The sequence below is a fragment of the Myxocyprinus asiaticus genome, chromosome 32 (assembly GCF_019703515.2).
Source record: "Myxocyprinus asiaticus isolate MX2 ecotype Aquarium Trade chromosome 32, UBuf_Myxa_2, whole genome shotgun sequence".
In the NCBI taxonomy this organism is placed as follows: domain Eukaryota; kingdom Metazoa; phylum Chordata; class Actinopteri; order Cypriniformes; family Catostomidae; genus Myxocyprinus; species Myxocyprinus asiaticus.
The window spans coordinates 18,838,288-18,855,338 of record NC_059375.1 but is presented as its reverse complement, the minus strand read 5'-3'; the positions used below and the strand labels follow the sequence as shown (position 1 = coordinate 18,855,338).

General features: G+C 42.2%; 1 protein-coding gene across 6 annotated transcripts; it reads right to left on the bottom strand.

Moving 5' to 3' along the window:
- Positions 1–397: 397 nt before the first annotated feature.
- Positions 398–13,376, bottom strand: LOC127423280 (zinc finger protein 281-like). 6 transcript variants are annotated; one of them, XM_051667444.1, is made up of 8 exons: positions 13,325–13,376; positions 11,902–11,939; positions 7,841–8,263; positions 7,448–7,564; positions 6,685–6,808; positions 6,492–6,575; positions 6,259–6,377; positions 398–4,127 (listed from the first exon to the last, which is right to left on the bottom strand). In XM_051667444.1, exons 1-8 carry the CDS (start codon positions 13,359–13,361, stop codon positions 2,430–2,432), a joined length of 2,640 nt encoding a protein of 879 aa, XP_051523404.1. In that variant the 5' UTR covers positions 13,362–13,376; the 3' UTR covers positions 398–2,429. The 6 variants fall into 6 exon arrangements, with proteins under 6 accessions (XP_051523404.1, XP_051523405.1, XP_051523408.1 ...); XM_051667445.1 differs by having other exon boundaries at positions 7,448–7,561; XM_051667448.1 differs by lacking the exons at positions 11,902–11,939; positions 13,325–13,376 and adding exons at positions 10,342–10,369; positions 11,491–11,688 and having other exon boundaries at positions 7,841–10,222.
- Positions 13,377–17,051: the final 3,675 nt, after the last annotated feature.

Genomic DNA, 17,051 nt, shown 5'->3' with positions numbered 1-17,051 from the left:
AGTACATTTGAATGAAATAATTCTAAGTGCTGCTATTCTTTCCATTTAAAAGCCCAAATTGGCAGCTGCCCTAAAAACTTGCAACTGAGCACATTGCAATTGAACATTTTTAACAAAAGGTTTTTATTGGCTTACCTAATCATTTATAAAGTCATCTGACATGTACAGCCCTGTCACAGAAATGAGACTGAATTCGGGGACGCATATGCTACAAACATTTGGTGCAATGGTGATGACCACAGGAAAGCCATCAAAAAAAAAAAAAAAAAAAAAAAAGAAAACCTTCATATCATGCACATCAGAAACAAAAACATTTTTAGTGTTTTTGTACATTATTGTAAACAAAGTCTTTCTAGAAATCATATCAAAACACATGGCAAGTATCGAAAACAAGGGGATAAAGGGAGACAAAATCATAAAATTCTAGGGATTATTCTTCAATGAAACACTGCTTGGCAACACCGTTTAAAACAACAACAAAAAGAAGTACATTTGTATTCCAAAAAAAAAAAAAAAAAAATCAGCTTGAACTGTAAACACAGGCGGCATTATATGATATACAATAAGCTGACACATACTACAATATTTCCACTACATGAAACACATGTCCCTGGTTTTCTCATTTTTACAATGATATGAGGTATATTAAGGTCAATCCTATTCTCCTATTTATTTATTTTTTGTCTTTCTATAAAAACATGGAACAAGTTTGGAGTGCAGCATTCAGACTTTGTTAATCACAGCTATGGCATTTCTAAATGACAGGACTCTGAAAAAGGCAGGAAAAAAAAAACAGGGCAGGACCACTGATCGACCTCACACAGGACAGAGAAAAGTCTTGCTGCATGGGCCAAAAACCACAAACAGTGGAAGACAAAGCTGCCCACCAATCATTCCAAGGGCATCACATATTGCATTTGGAAGGAAATACCTAGTCTCAAAAGTTTTTTTTTTCTCCTAGTAATCAGCTTCATTCCTAATGTAATGCTCAATCAAAACCAAATATAGTTCTTCTCCCTGCAACAATTAAAAGGGACGCTTGCAATTTTGTCAGGCAATCAATTTATTACACGTTAAGAGGTAGAACTCCAATTGTTGCTACTCACCCAAAGTCAAATAGTTGTGATAGCTGAACACTTGCAAAACCTGTTTTTAGCCTAAGGACTCACAACAATAAAAAGTGGCATTCATGTTCAGTAACAGCATTTTCAATTAGAGGAACAAAATAATATCACCCATACAGGAAATTACTCTACAAAAATTTAAATGCCCTTTGTTATGGCAAAGCTGCCGTTCCCTCCCCCACTTTTAAAATCACAGCTTTCTTCATCAAAAAATAATTGTTTTATGAGTCCTGAATCTGAATTCTTGCTTTCAATGGTTTATAAAAGTGCTTATTTGATTCCTTGAGAGATAAAAGGGTTGTCAGCTGACAAAAAGTAACGTTTAAAGAAGGGATAAGAATTACTGCTCACCCTGAGACAATAGTACTGAAGTTCCATGTAGCTACAAATAAATATCTACATACGCTTGAATCTTTCTATCTGTCTACTTAAATAACTGTATGTTTTGTGTGTATGTGTTTAACATGGCCCTTAGTGATGAAAGTATGCAAGTGTTTTCACATTGAGATTAGAAGTACCATGAAGTAGTGAAGAGTCACCAGTGTCATAAGCCGAACAAGCAGATTCCAAATTAGCTTGTCTTTCTCCTCAAGGAATTTCAAAATAAAAGATTCACTGTCATTTCAAAGTACACCTGTAAAAAAGGGGTGCCAGTGCACCTCATTAAAAAAAAGTTCATGCAATTTCCTGAGTAATACTTTAGATTATTGTAACAGACAATACATTTTTGCCGTTGAATACTGGGCCACTCCCTGATATCTGTTATTATTGTAAATCATCTTTATTAACTTAATCTTACAATTGGACTATGATTGCTAAGACATCCACGGTTTTTGAAAAATCAAACAAGTCTACACTATAATTTTGCTGAAAATTCATTTAAATCTATTCTTACATCCACTACACCAGTGTTTCCCAATCCTGGTCCTGGAGTACCCCCAACACTGCACATTTTAGATCTCACACTTATTTGATACCTAATTCTGCTCATGGTGCCTCTACTAACTTGCTAATGAGTTGAATCAAGTGTGTTAAATAACGGAGACAATCTAAATGTGCAGTGTTGGGGGTACTCCAGGCCAGGAATGGGAAACACTGCACTACACTAATAAAACAAATGACTAAAACACATTAAAAAGAAGAACATGAAAAATTGCATCTGAGGTCTTGTAGACCTTCCCTGGTAAAGTCTTCAGTTGACATTTAATGGCAGTGTAATAATTAAAGTTTTACTCGGTGAGAAGTGGGAAGCATTGGAGAAAGTCCTCATCTCACACAACAGGGTTAGGTGAGCAACCTCAACCCTTACCTGTAGCTTTGGCTTGTGGAGGTTTTGGATCCTGAGCTAGCTGGCTCATTGACATCTGCTAACAGACTAGTAAACCCTGAGAATTCTGACACGGGAGTCCGCTGTATTCTGTGGTCGACTTCGCCTACCCGTGGGTCACCGCCATAACCTAGCGGGGTCCGGCAACCAGACTTGAACTGAGATCCAAAGGCTTGGGCGAAGTTCTCTATCTGGTAGGTGGAACGCATGTCCACCCCTTCCTTGGAGGATTCCAGTGTAGCAAGGTCAGGAGGTGGGGCCAAAGGGTAGACGGAGCCATTAGACGAGCTGCCATTAGTGCCACTGTTGTTGCTATTGGCCGAAGAGCTGCCATTCTTGGTCTGCTGGTCTTTCTGGCTGCTGCTGTTGGTCAGCTCCTGAGTTGTAAGAGGGTACGACGGGGAGTGCTGCTTGTCCAGCTGATCAGTGAGCTCTTGCGATGGGGTAAGCTGCTGGTGTGTGGCTGGCTCCAGGCCGCCAAGATGAAAGCCCTGTTGGGAGGATGGTGAGGCATGGGAGGGTGATGGAGACCCAACCAGCATTCCAAAATGAGACTTGGTTAGGGAAGATGAGGTGGAAGGAGCAAGAGGGGAGGAAACGGACTGTCCGAATCCACACTCCATTGGGGAGGTGGTGTAGATGCTCTTGTCTGAGAAGAGTGTGCTAGCAGGGCTGCTACCAGATGACAGGAGGCCTGCGAAAGGACCACATGGGCCCAAAGCAAAGCTGCTGCTGTGGCTGGTTCTCTCCAGGGTCTGGAGCAAGAACTTGGAGTACTCATTCATCACCCCACTCTTGTCTCCAGAGCCACTAGGGGATCCCTCATCCTGGCCAAGATCAGAGGTGGCTGAGGCCTGCTGCAATTCCACATGGTACAGATCAAATGTCACATCATGATGAGAGCCATCAGATTTGTGGCTGTAGTGATCCAGCAGGCTCTGTAGCACCTCATCTGGGATCCCTGACTTGTCATGCTTGTCAACACTAACCAGAGGTGAGGTGTCGAGCAAGGCCAGTGTGGGTTCTCCTATGCCACCCTGGATGACCGTTGGCTGAGGAAGGTGGACTGAGCTGAAGTCATTGCTGTTAGCAGCATGCAGGTATCGTCTCTTTTTCAAAAATTGCATTGCATCGTCGTAGTTGCTGCTGGTACCTCCCTGTTTGGGGCCACTGGAGGTTTGGAGGAGGCCAAGACTGTCCATACTTGTGGCTCCAGACATGTCCAGAGTGCCTTGCTTCTGCATCAGCAGCTTCTGTTCATGAAGACACTGGTTGGCCTCCTCCATAGAAACTGGACCCTTATCCATTCCCTTGCGACCACCTTTCTTAAAGACAAGCTTGGGTGTGTGTCCATGCTGGTTGTCCATGCTTGTCTCAGCAAGACCCCCTGAGGAAGACGCCCCTGATCCACTGGGGATGTTCATGGTATAGTCCTGTGGGCGGAGTCCTCCTCCCACAGCTGCTCCTTTCTTCCTCCGTTGCTCTCCTCCCTCGTTGCCACATTTGGACTTGCCCTTCTTGCGTGGTGGGGCGCTGGTGTTTCCCTGAGTCAGTAGGTAGCTACCTTGTCCCACTTCCTTGTCACCGAGGTCCAGCATTCCTGGGTCCAGACCTTTCTTCATGGCTTCTCCACAGGTTCTCTTGTGCTTCAGTAATCGATCTGTCCGTGAGAAATACTGCCAGGCAAGAAAGAAAGGTTTCAATTCATATTCAGGAGTAAAATTCTGTTTAAAGCATTTCTTTCACTTCCGACTTCACTTTAATTTAACGATCATGTAACAGCAAACATTATTTGTCGTTGTGGCATCATACATGCAGTGACACAGAAGAGCCCTGTGCCATGCCCGATTACTCTATTTCTAAGGAGACAAACACAGAATCTCAAAGATTTTCTTAATGTGAAATAATGGCTTGTGGATTTAAACAGAGAGCCTTAAAGTAATGTGTGAAAGTGAATAATTTTGGATAGAGATATTTTACTATTATATTATTACTTTGATATAATATTATTAGGGATCTCCGATCAGGATTTTTACAGCTGATACTGATCACCGATCTTCTTGTTATCTGAACGGTCGACACTGATCACAATACCGATCATTTCGCCTTTTTTTCAGAATCTCTGAACTGGCTACATGCAAGCTTTCTGCACACTATCACTTTTAATTGAATTTTCCTCTTCCCAGTATTATCAAAAAGCAGTTTAACATTTTTAAAAGGCTTATTAAAAAAAGGTTTAAAAAAAAAAAATTTATTTAAAAGTACAGGCTAACAAAATATTCTCTATATTAAGATAGATAGAAATAAAAAATAAAAAATTAAGCTTAGTGTCAAATTGAAGACAAACTGACAACCCATAGGTGCAATTAAACAATGTGACATTTTTGGTTATTGATTCGTTGTCATTATTTCATGTAATAATTACTATTCCTTGTTTTATTTAGATTTTATTTTTGCACAATATTTAATACATTATCATATGGTATCTTAATATTGTATAAATAATTATTATATTTATATATTCCTTCCTTGCATTTTCATTTAGTTGGATGATTGTATTATTAGTTTTCAATAATTTTTCACTTGTTGCTGCTTGAACTTTAATGAGGGGAACACGTGAGCTCTCATGAGGGCAAAAAATGAAAGGAAAGCGGAGAAAGAGCACATCTCTGGACTCTACAGGTGCTGCTATTGTTAATGCCGTTTAATCTGGAGATATTTAATAAAGATGTTTGAATTACAACACATCTTGTAACTCACGTTATTACTGAGATGCCCATGCCTGAGCGGAGTCTGAGAATCTGCCTCCACGAACGATAATAAGGACCGTTTCACGGCTCATGCTGTTTTCCCTTTGCCTTGTCGCATGTGAAACGCCACATTAACAGTAAAGTACACAAGCTTTTCATATTCGCCATACTGCTCCCACTGCATCGTTCTTAACTCCTGAATCAAGTTTGTTGTCTTACAACACTATGCCAGTATTCCCCACACTCTGTGATGTCATGACAGTACTGCTCAAGTCTTAAAGGAGCCGCGCATCTTTTGTGACATGAGCAATCGGTTTATGCGATCGGCCAAATTACCGATCACCTATCGAGTCATAGGACGTGAATATCAGCCGATACCAATCGGTGGCCAATTGATCGGAGCATCCCTAAATATAATACAATATAATGTATTAGTTATTCAGGTTGGCTGGGTTCCAACAACAACAGTAAATGCAAAATGGACCAAGACTAGTCTGGTTAACCAAAAAGAGAACAGATATTTTAACTATTTTGAAATATTTTGATATTTAAAATATTTTTTTTTTGTCATTCATACGTTTTAAAAGCCTTTAAGGAAATCATGTAAAAGTTAAATATGAATAAATTACTTCTTAAGGTTTATGAAGCACACATACACCTATGACAAAAGCATGACAATTTGTATGACAATGAATCATCATAATCATGAAAGCCCTTAGACAATGAATCATCATAATAGTAATGATTGTGAGAGCCCAAAAACAGACAATTAACCATCATAATCGCGATTATTAGTTTGACAATTAATAGTCAGCCAAAATTCATAATCGTGACAACCCCTAGTGTCTTGAGATGCGTTTTTAAAAGTTAAAGTCAGGACTCTACATTTTTAAAATGGAAGAGCTCCTGCGCAAGACATTGAAAAAAAAAAAAAAAAAAAACCCAGCAAGACACAGCACAACAGTCAAACACATCTGTATGCAAAAAAACAAACAAAAAAAAACAGGTTTGGTGTGACCGGCTCTAAGTGTAGACAAAATAATCTGATCTGACTTACCTGTAGACAGGTGTCACATTTATATGGCTTTTCTCCACTGTGTGTCCTTTTGTGTCTCTCCATATGGTACTTCTGAATAAAGCGCATGTTGCACTGGTCACAGCTGAATGGTTTCTCCCCTGTTAAGCAAACATAATCTCAGCACCATCTTTATATTTGAAGCCTATGATAAGAACAGCTTTGCCTCTGCTATAAGATGTGTATGTTTACCACAAAAGCAAGCTCAGACTCACCACTGTGGATTTTCTCATGCCGCTGCAGCAAATACTTCTGTATGAAGCTCATATTACACTGACTGCACCTGAAAGGCCTCTCACCTGTGATCAAAAATAAATACCCATATAAATATTTGCCCCCAGAAACATCCCATGAATACAGAGTCTGAATCTGACCTCTGTAGAGCAGCTGGTAGAGAAAGCTTTTCACCTGTGTGAATGAGCACATGTCTGCGCAGGTGATAGGAACTGCGAAAGGCTGCATTGCAGTGCTCACATATGTGCGGTTTAGAGTTGGGAGAGAGGGGCCCAGCATCCCCATCTAGCATGAGTGACTTAAAACAACAAAGTAAAGCACAGAGACACATTAAAACATATATACTGATTAACTTTTGTCTAATTAACTGTTTAAATAATGTGTAAAAACTTAATTTAGTATAATCTTGATTCCATTTAGAGAGGGCAATATTGCAAAAAAGTTCTCTCAATATTCTAAGCTTTTTGACTACATTCAAATGTTTTATGCATTTGCTCTGAAACGGACAGTTTGAAAGAACTGCTTTAGAGAAATCAATAGAACATTTCAAATCTCTGTCCATTTTAATGAGGTTTACCACTGCTAAGGTATTTAGGAAACTTAATGGCCAAATTAAAAAACCTATTAAAATCATTGAGATATTTGCTATTTTATATTGGCAACTAAATATTACAAATATTGTAAATACTTAATATATTACACAGTCATTTCCAATTTTGAAAGGTCACGATATTGCTGTGTGTTTGAGACATGCCCAGTGGAAAGGAAAATAATGCATCAAGATTCATATACAAAAGAATTTAATGATAAATAAAGCTTTTTTTTTTCATTGTCCATTACATTTGTGCTTCAGGCAGACACCATCATACTAAAGTGCCAAAGAGGAAATTATGAGAGTGATGCAAATAAGAGTGACTTAAAAAAAATATGCATGCACCTTTGCAGAGTCCCCTTGTTTCCTTCTAGCTTTGCCCTCTGGTCCTTCTCCATTAGCCCTCCTCCCTCTTCTAGGACCAGATTCTTTTGGGTCTTTCCCTAGTCTGTCAGAGAACTGCTAATGAAGCATACAAATGGCTTTAAAATGAAAAATGGAAGACAGACTGCAGGCTGAATAATCTAAAATCATTTAATAATGTAATGATATCTCAAGAGCCATTATATGCTGCAGGAATTAATTTTACATTGACATTATAGCCATGTTAAAACATTGTAATCTGGGAGCTAACAAATGAAACAAAATAGTACAGCTATGCATTTGCAAGAGAATAGTATAGTATAGAGTATACATTATTTATAACCCATAAGACATTCCTCAATCCACTAGACTTACGTTGCTAAGGCTTAGGTCATGCAGAAGCATATTCTGGTGGTTGCTGAGAGACATGTCCAGCATATCAGTGCTTTTTCCTCCTGTTGTTCCGGATCCTGTTGCATACATTGGGAGGCGGTAATCCAACTCATTGAGCTTCTCCTGTTTGATACCCATACTATGGAGAAAGCAACCGCCATGGTCAGGAGAGTCACGCTCTTTCTTTAGGATCATCTCCTGAGGCATATCCGCCATGCTGGTTTGCGAAGTCAGCCGCGTGAAACTGGTGACTGGAGGTAAATGGCTAAACATTATCATGCTGGGGGAGAAGTTGGGGTCTGTGCCTCCATTCCGTAAAAACTCATTGCCAAGCTTGTCCTGGATAATACTCATGTTTGGGTCTTCAACTGGCCAAAGTTCATTCAGCTCAGATGATGAAATATGCTATGAAGACACAAGAAATATGAGCCTGAATATTCTGGACGATTTAAGCCACAAAACACCAAGTAATTAATTAGCAATTAATAGAAAAAAAGAATTGTGCTACGGTGGTCGACTAATCGACTAGTCGTCCAACAATTGACTAGTCGATTAGTGGTGTCGACTACTAAGAATAAAGTTTTTAGTTGTGGTTTTAACGTCCAAGAGGGGACTCGGTTCATGCTGCCTCTCGCGTGACGCAAGCACGCCGGCATGTTCAAATGATGGCAAAACCAATGGAGTTTGTGAACAACGTTATCTTTTAAACAAATCGAGCTGCACTTCCAATTGTATCGTGTCACTTCTCACGTGAAAATGCCAACGCACTTACAACACGCGAGAGGCCCCTCGTGGACACACATCGGAGAGTGACAGGAAGCAAGCAATTATAATGAAAAGGACTTAAATATTGATCTGTTTCTCACCCAAAGCGATCATTTAGCTTTAGAAGACAATTATTTAACCACTGGAGTCCATATGGATTACTTTTATTATGATTGTCTGTGCTTTTTGGAGCATTAAAGTGCTAATCACCATCCACTTGCATTGTATGGACCTACAGAGCTGAAATATTCTTCTAAAAATCTTTGTGTTCTGCTGAAGAAAGTCATACACATTTGGGATGGCATGAGGGTGAGTAAATGAGGGAATTTTTATTTTTGTGTGAACTAATACTTTAAATCCTCTACTGAAAGTAATGTTCCCATATTTGTGAGGTGCTGTGGAGAGATTATGGCATTTTTCTGATTCTGTCTGACGCTGCTTAAAAAAATATTTGCAGTTAAAAAGGTTAAACTGCTCAATGTCGTAAACTAGATGTGTACATGCAATATTATCTTGCAGTTCTGCGCTTTTGAATGCACAGTGAGGATCACCCTGAAGCACTCTGGTTATATTGAAGCGTGTCATTCTGCGTTCAGGATGCGCATAAGCAGTTTTGTGCCTTTCTTTATTGGAGCCTTTCTTATTTCTTACTTTGATAGTTTTGTGCAAAAAGATGTTATAGTTATTTAGCCATTTTATTTGTTGAATATCTGTTAGTTACCATGTTGAAGTGCTATGCTTAGCGGCTGTATATCCCTCTTATCCCGCATTTGATCGGGGTCTCGTGACCATAACGGAGCCTAATTATATATTATTATCCTAAACACTGACTAGTCCTTCAAACAACCAACTAACTAGTCGATTATGAAAATGTTTAATTTTGCACATCCCTAGTAAATAGTGTGCAATGCTTAATTATCTTCATTAGGAGTAAGTAATTATCTTCATAAGTGATTCATTATTATAACTGATTTCTGTAACAAGATTACTATACTGGCTAACCAGAAATGGCTGATGACTTAGGAAATTTCGCACATTGTGTAGGCTATATGACACACCATCATGTGATAAGGCTTAAACTAAACTATGCACATTTTAATTACAATGCTGCTTTCATTGGCAAGGCAAAATAAATAAGAGAAATCTAAGAATTTTACTTTTTTGTAACCTGACCTCATTCAGTTCTAATGCATTGGTTTTCATACCACCAGAGGTTATCAGATATCTTTCAAATCAAGGCAATAAATGCTGTGCAGGTCATTGGAGATTTAAGAGACCAAAGCTTAACCTTATGACTGTCAGCACCTGATAGACATAAATCCTGACAAAAGCACCAATTATATCAATAACTTCAAATAACAATCATTGTGCCAGCCATTTTAAAATCACAAGCAATTCCAGAAATCTAAAAATTTGATCATGACAATTAAGGTACCATGAATAACATAACTACAATATGGCATGAACTACAAAGGAATAAAGATTTTCTCTATAATCAGTGTCTTGAAGGTTGTGTAAAATAAAGCAGAATTAAAAATCAATCGATGGTGACTCCTCAGTCTGAAATTCCTTGGAGATGGAGAACAATTCAACCAAATTCTGATCAGAGAGAGAACAAAGATCACAAATAGTAGTTTAGCAGTTTTATTAAGAAACAAAGTCAGCATAAAAAATATAAGGATCAGAAAGCAGACCATTTCAATGAACGGTTAGCTAACCTTAGCATCAATTGATTGTTGACACTTGCTAAAAACAAAAAGAGACGAATTTGCTTTTGCAAATACATGTAATTGTTTACATTAAGTAATTTAAAATTCCTTTAAAATGTAGTTTATATACTCTCAATTGAAACAACGAGTCTTGGCTTTGTGAGTGCCACAGCATTGTTCTCTATTGTGATCAGCTAACGTTAATGGAAAGCTGCTTAATCTTGTTGATATGACTTCATCTTTTCATACCTGTTTTTGTTTATTAAAAGCAAGTTTGGGCACACTGGTACTTCGGTTTCACGTTGGTTGGTATGTTTGCCTCTTTTTCGGAGCTAAACTGGGTCAAATGTAACTTGTTTTATCAAATCGGGCTAATCTATCACAATTACCAAACACATCTCAGTCTAAATGACTCCATTAGCAGCTAACGGCTAACTAACACGAATGAGTTGGGCAGGGAAACTTTAGTGCGATTTTAAGCAAACCTATGTAGGTAAATACGAAAATCTCGTTCTGCTAACGCATACACAAGACAGAACTAAAGTGTACAAGCAAAGTAAAATGTTTTATTGAACTGAGTGATGAAGGGGCTAACCAGCATAAGCATGCAGCTGAAAGAGCTACAGCTAACAACAGCCCGTCTACACCGCACGCGACAAGCCTGAACGCCATCCTTACACCAAACGCGCGTGCAGTGTACACTTTCTTTGATTTGTACCCCAGTGTTCTGGTTTTGTCGCGTTTCGTGCTTGTGCACTGTACATAGGGCTGAAATATTGTGATCGTTCACAGCGCACATCATCACTAATAATAGCCCGCACACAGTAATACAACCCGCCGAGATTTATATATATATATATATATATATATATATATATATATATATATATATATATACACGGCGATAAACGCGATGTAAAGAGCACGCAGAGGCTGTTTTAACTGTAAGGGCACAGCAAGGAAGATGCATTTTTTAACAAAAGCGACCCTTGTGGCCTCAGTGTTATGCAATGGTACGTGCGGCAGAAACAATGATGCTCGCCGCTGAATCTTTCGCTTGAGCGGCTGTGATTTTATTTTGGAGCTTTCATTCGTGCGCAATCCCTCATCTTCGCAACCGCAGGCAAAAATACATGGCAAAAATGCGGACGCACTTACTTGTACATGACCACGGCCGACTCGTAGCGTTCAAATGAATCCCGGCGCTCGATCCTTTGAGTTATTTCACAGCCAAAACATTGTTCTCTTGCAGCTGTTGGCCTCTTCCATGTTGTGTCGTCGCTGGGAATTATGGGTTAAGCGAACGGGTCGTGTGAGGAGACAGACGGATACAGGCAGGACTAGTCAAGCAGGGGGCCACTATGCAAATGCACATTGTACCTGAGCTTCTGTGATGTTGTCCTGCGTGTAAATTGGGTCTTGAAATAATTGCTGGCATATATATATATATATATATATATATATATATATATATATATATATATATATATATAATGTGCGTGTGTGTTTATAAATTTGATAAAAGGGAGAGTTCACACAAAAATGAAAATTCTCTCCTCATTTACTCACCCTCATGACATCCCAGATGTGTATAACTTTCTTTTTTTCTGCTGAATAAAAAAAAAAAAAAAAAGAAGAAGAAGATTTTTAGAAGAATATTTCAGCTCTGCAGGTCCATACAGTGCAAGTGAATGGTGGCCAGAACTTTGAAGCTCCAAAAATCACATAAAGGAAACATAAAAGTAATCCATAAGTCTCCAGTGGTTAAATCCATTTCTTATCTATCTATCTATCATCTATCTGTCTGTCTGTCTGTCCATCTATCCATGGGTGTCACTTATTTTAAAAAGTGGTGGGGACATTTTGGGGAGGGTGACTTCACAAAGTGGCGAAACTCATGAATATTAATAAGGTTATGTGCAGATAATGTCAAATAATCTTTTACTGTTTTGATAAACAGTCGATCGCAATGACCGATTTAAGAGCTCGAATCTATATTTCACACAGTTCATTTGATAACTTGATCTGTACATCTAGCACTGTAATAAAAGTTTTATTTTAATAAACGAAGAGTGCATCTGTACGTTAGTGGATGTACGTCAGCACATCTGTTCGCATTATGCTTTGCAATTTAACTGGAAAAGAGCGCAAGCTTCGGCGCGTCTGGATGCACAAGAGAACATCGCCGCCCACTGTCACTCAACGCCACTGATAACAGCCACAATGAGCATTTATCATAACATTAAAAATAACAAAGTTCAGCGCTATTATAACAGGCACGAACGAAATGCAAACTCCTGCTCAAGGACTGGAAATGTTTCTTCTGCATTAGACACTTACCTGATTTCAAAAAGTGGTGGGGACAAAATTGGCAAAGGCTATCTATCTATCTATCTATCTATCTATCTATCTATCTATCTATCTATGTCTATCTATATATCAGTCCATCCATCCATCCATCCATCCATCCATCCATCCATCTATCTATCTATCTATCTAAATATGTCTGTCTATCTACATATCAATCAATCCATCCATCCATCTATCTATCAATCAATCAATCAATGTCTGTCTATCTATATCTATCTAAAAATATCTGTCTATCTATATATCAATCTATCCATCCATCCATCCATCTATCTATCTGTGGCAATGGGGAGGTGGTCAAGCATCCGTCCGGAGAGAGAGAAAGCGGTAAGGATGCTTGCACCTGAGCTAGATCATGTTTAACACCTGTTTCTAATTCCAGTGGGCATGGGGAGAGCGGCATATGAGCAGCCACCCCATCAGCAGAGTGAGAGAGTCTGGCACAAGGAAGGCCATGGCACTCCTGAAGCTAAAGCCGTTACGTTTAATCTGTTATGTTTGTGAAGCTGATGTGTTTAAATGACTACGTGTCTGTGAAGCTGATGTGTTTAAATGACTACGTGCCTGTGAAGCTGATGAGTTTGTTAAGTTGTAAAGTATTGAAGTGGCCTATTAAAAGACCTACCTGAGCCTGGAAAAACCTGCTTCCCTGTGTTCACCATCCCTTCTGCTGAAACCCAGGAGCCTGAAGTCCTCGCAGTTGGCCCTCGCCGACCTACATCAGTCACACCAACAATCTCTGCTTGAGCTACATCAAGACCAGGACCGCCGGTTCTTTGAGATCCTCAGAGCTCAGGCAGAGGACCGGCATGCGATTCGGAGCCTCCTCAGCCAGGAGAGGGCCCCGGCCGTGTCCCCGGACAGCCACAGCCCCCTGCCCCCGCCCATGCTTCTGAAGATGGGGCGGGGATGACCTGGAAGCCTTTCTCGATCTATTCGAACGCACTGCCGAGATTTGGAGCTGGCCCTGTGATCAGTGCGTGGCCAGGCTCCTCACGTTGCTGTCCGGAGAAGCCCAGCTGGCTGCACAACAACTGCCGGCGGCTAACCTCCTGGCCTATGAAGACCTAAAAAAGCCCATCCTGCAGCAGGTTGGCCACAGTCCAGAGCAGTACTGCCAGCTCTTCCGGACCATGAAGCTGGAGAATACCGGCCGCCCATTTGCCTTCACCCAACATCTCCAAGACGCCTGCCGGAAATGGCTGCTGGCGGGGGATCACGACGTTGTGGGAGTGCTCGATCAGGTGGTGCTGGAGCAGCTGATACATCGACTGCCAAAAGGAATGGCGGAGTGTGTCCAGTGCCACCACCCGGCGTCGCTGGAGGAAGCTGTCCGACTGGCAGAGGACCATATGGTGGCGAACCCGAGGGCGGAAGAGCCCTACCACTCTCTCTCCCCTCCCCCTGTGTTTTCCCCATTCTCTTCCCCCTCCCCTATTCTCTCTCATCCTGCTCTCTCTCCAGAGCCCGTTCCTGCGAGGAGTCCCGTCGCTAAAGCCAGTTCCCCGTGTGTGGGGTGTCGCATCGCCCATAGCAGTGACAGTGCCCAGCCACTCTCCCCCTCAGGTGGAAGTGTCCGCCGACGCAGGTGCGGGCGTGGTGTCTGGGCCAGTCTGCTGGAGTTGCGGGGATCCGGGACACTTCCGGGATCAATGCCCTGTGATGGAGCTGGGAACGGTGGTCCGGATCCCCAACATTCCACAGGCTGCCCCCGATCAAGCTGGTGCGTACCGCATACCGGTAAGTGTCAAGGGGGGTACTCACCAGGCATTGGTGGACACAGGTTGTAATCAAGCCACTATCCACCAATGCTTGGCTCAAGGCTTTGGGCACAGCTAAAACTGTGATGGTGAAGTGTGTGCATGGGGATATTCAGAACTACCCTGTGGTGACCCTTGTGATAAAATTTTGGGGAACAAAACATAGAGTGGAGGCCACGGCTAGTTCCCGCCTCACCCATCTGCTGATTTTGGGGACTAATTGGCCTGAATTTAGAAATGTATTAAAGGGAATATGCACGGATGGGTCCTGCTTAAAAGCAATGAGATGTGAAATGTGCAGTGCTCTGGCAGGGGAGGCGGAGCCAGGGCCATCTTTGTCTACTCCACGTCAGGATGACGTGAGGGGGGAGAGGCTGCAGCCCCTCCCGTCCTCAGGGGATTTCCCTTTGGAGCAGTTGTGAGACGAAACCCTCAAGCACGCCTTTGACCAAGTGAGAGTGATCGATGGTCAACAACTCCAGCCGGGTGTTGCCCTTTCATATCCTTATTTCGCAATTATAAATGAGTGGTAGTATAGAGTGACACAGGACGCTCAAACAAAGGAAGATACAACCCAGCTCTTAATACCGCAGAGCCATCGGGAAATGTTGTTCCAGGCGGCTCACTATAATCCCATGGAGGGTCATCTAGGGGAAAGGAAAACACTGAACCGCCTAATAGCTGTTTTTATTGGCCGGGCATTGGCGGCGATGTCCGCAGGTGGTGTGCGGCATGCCGCAATTGTCAGTTGGTGAATCCACCGGCCACCCCAAAAGCACCATTGTGCCCCTTTCCACTGATCGAGGTCCCCTTCAAGAGAATTGGAATGGACCTCGTTGGGCCATTAGAGCGGTCAGCACATGGACATCGCTTTGTGTTGGTCCTAGTGGACTACGCAACGTGATATCCGGAAGCAGTGCCTCTCCACAGCATCTCAGCACGTAGTGTTGCGGAGGCACTCTTCAAAATAATCTCCCGGGTGGGGATTCCGAAAGAAATCCTCACCGATCAGGGCACAACCTTTATATCACAGACACTACATAAGCTCTATGAATTATTGGGCATTAAATCAATCCGCACCAGCGTTTACCATCCACAAACAGATGGCCTGGTGGAGCGATTTAATAAAACCCTTAAAAACATGATTCGTAAGTTGGTGCACGAGGATGCTAGAAATTGGGACAAATGGCTCGATCCCCTGTTATTCGCAGTATGAGAGGTCCCGCAAGCCTCCACAGGGTTTTCCCCATTCGAGCTGCTGTATGGGCGACGGCTGCGTGGCGTGCTTGATGTCATACGCGAAGTTTGGGAGGAGGGACCTTCAAACAGCAAGAATTAAATTCAATACGTTCTTGATCTTAGAGCAAAACTCCACACTTTGGTGCAACTAACACAGGAGAATTTGCTCCAAGCTCAAGAACGACAGAGCCGACTGTATGACAGGGGAACTCGGCTGTGGGAATTTGCACCGGGAGATAAGGTGGGGGATCTCGATTATGAGATAAAGCGAACCGATAGAGGGGGCGCACATCAAATATATCACCTCAACCTCCTGAAATTGTGGAGGGAGGCGTCCCCGTGGCGTTGGCTACGGTAGTCCCGGAGAGGGCGGAGCTCGGACCGGAGGAGAATACAAAACACAATCATTTCACCCCGGTCACTTGCAGAGACCACCTCTCACCGTGTCAGCTTGCAGAGTTTGCCAAGTTGCAAAAGGATTTTGCAGATGTGTTTTCCCATCTACCGGGTCATATGAACCTCATCCAGCACCACATCGAGACCGAGCCGGGGGTGCTATCGATTACCTGAGCATAAAAAGAAAATTGTCCGGGAAGAATTGGATGCAATGCTCGATATGGAGGTCATAGAGGAATCCCACAGCGATTGGTCCAGCACGGTTGTTCTAGTTCCTAAGAGCGATGGGTCTGTACGGTTCTGTGTGGATTATAGAAAAGTCAGCGGTGTCTAAGTTTGACGCATACCCAATGCCTTGCGTTGATGAGTTGCTCGATCGGTTGGGCACTGCTCGATTTTATTGAACACTGGATTTGACAAAGGGTTATTGGCAGATCCCTTTGACACCAATTTCGCGTAAAAAAACAGCCTTCTCCACACCGTTTGGTTTACACCAATTTGCGACGCTTCCATTCGGTTTGTTTGGAGCCCCGGCTACGTTTCAGCATCTCATGGACCGAATCCTCAGACCGCATTCGGCTTACGCCACTGCCTATTTAGATGACATCATCATTTACAGTAGTGATAGGCAGCGGCACATGCAGCATCTGAGGGTGGTTCTGAGATCGCTGCAACGAGCGGGGCTCACAGCAAACCCCAAGAAGTGCGCGATTGGACGGGTGTAGGTACGGTATCTGGGGTTCCACTTGGGCCGCGGGCAAGTGCGTCCCCAAATTGACAAGACTGTGGCGATTGCGACCTGCCCGAGTCCCAAGACCAAAAAGGGGGTGAGACAGTTCCTGGGGCTGGCTGGCTATTATAGGAGATTCGTGCTAATTATTTGGATGTCACCAGCCCGCTGACTGATCTCACTAAAAAGGGAGCTCCAGACCCGGTCCAGTGGACTGAGCAGTGTCA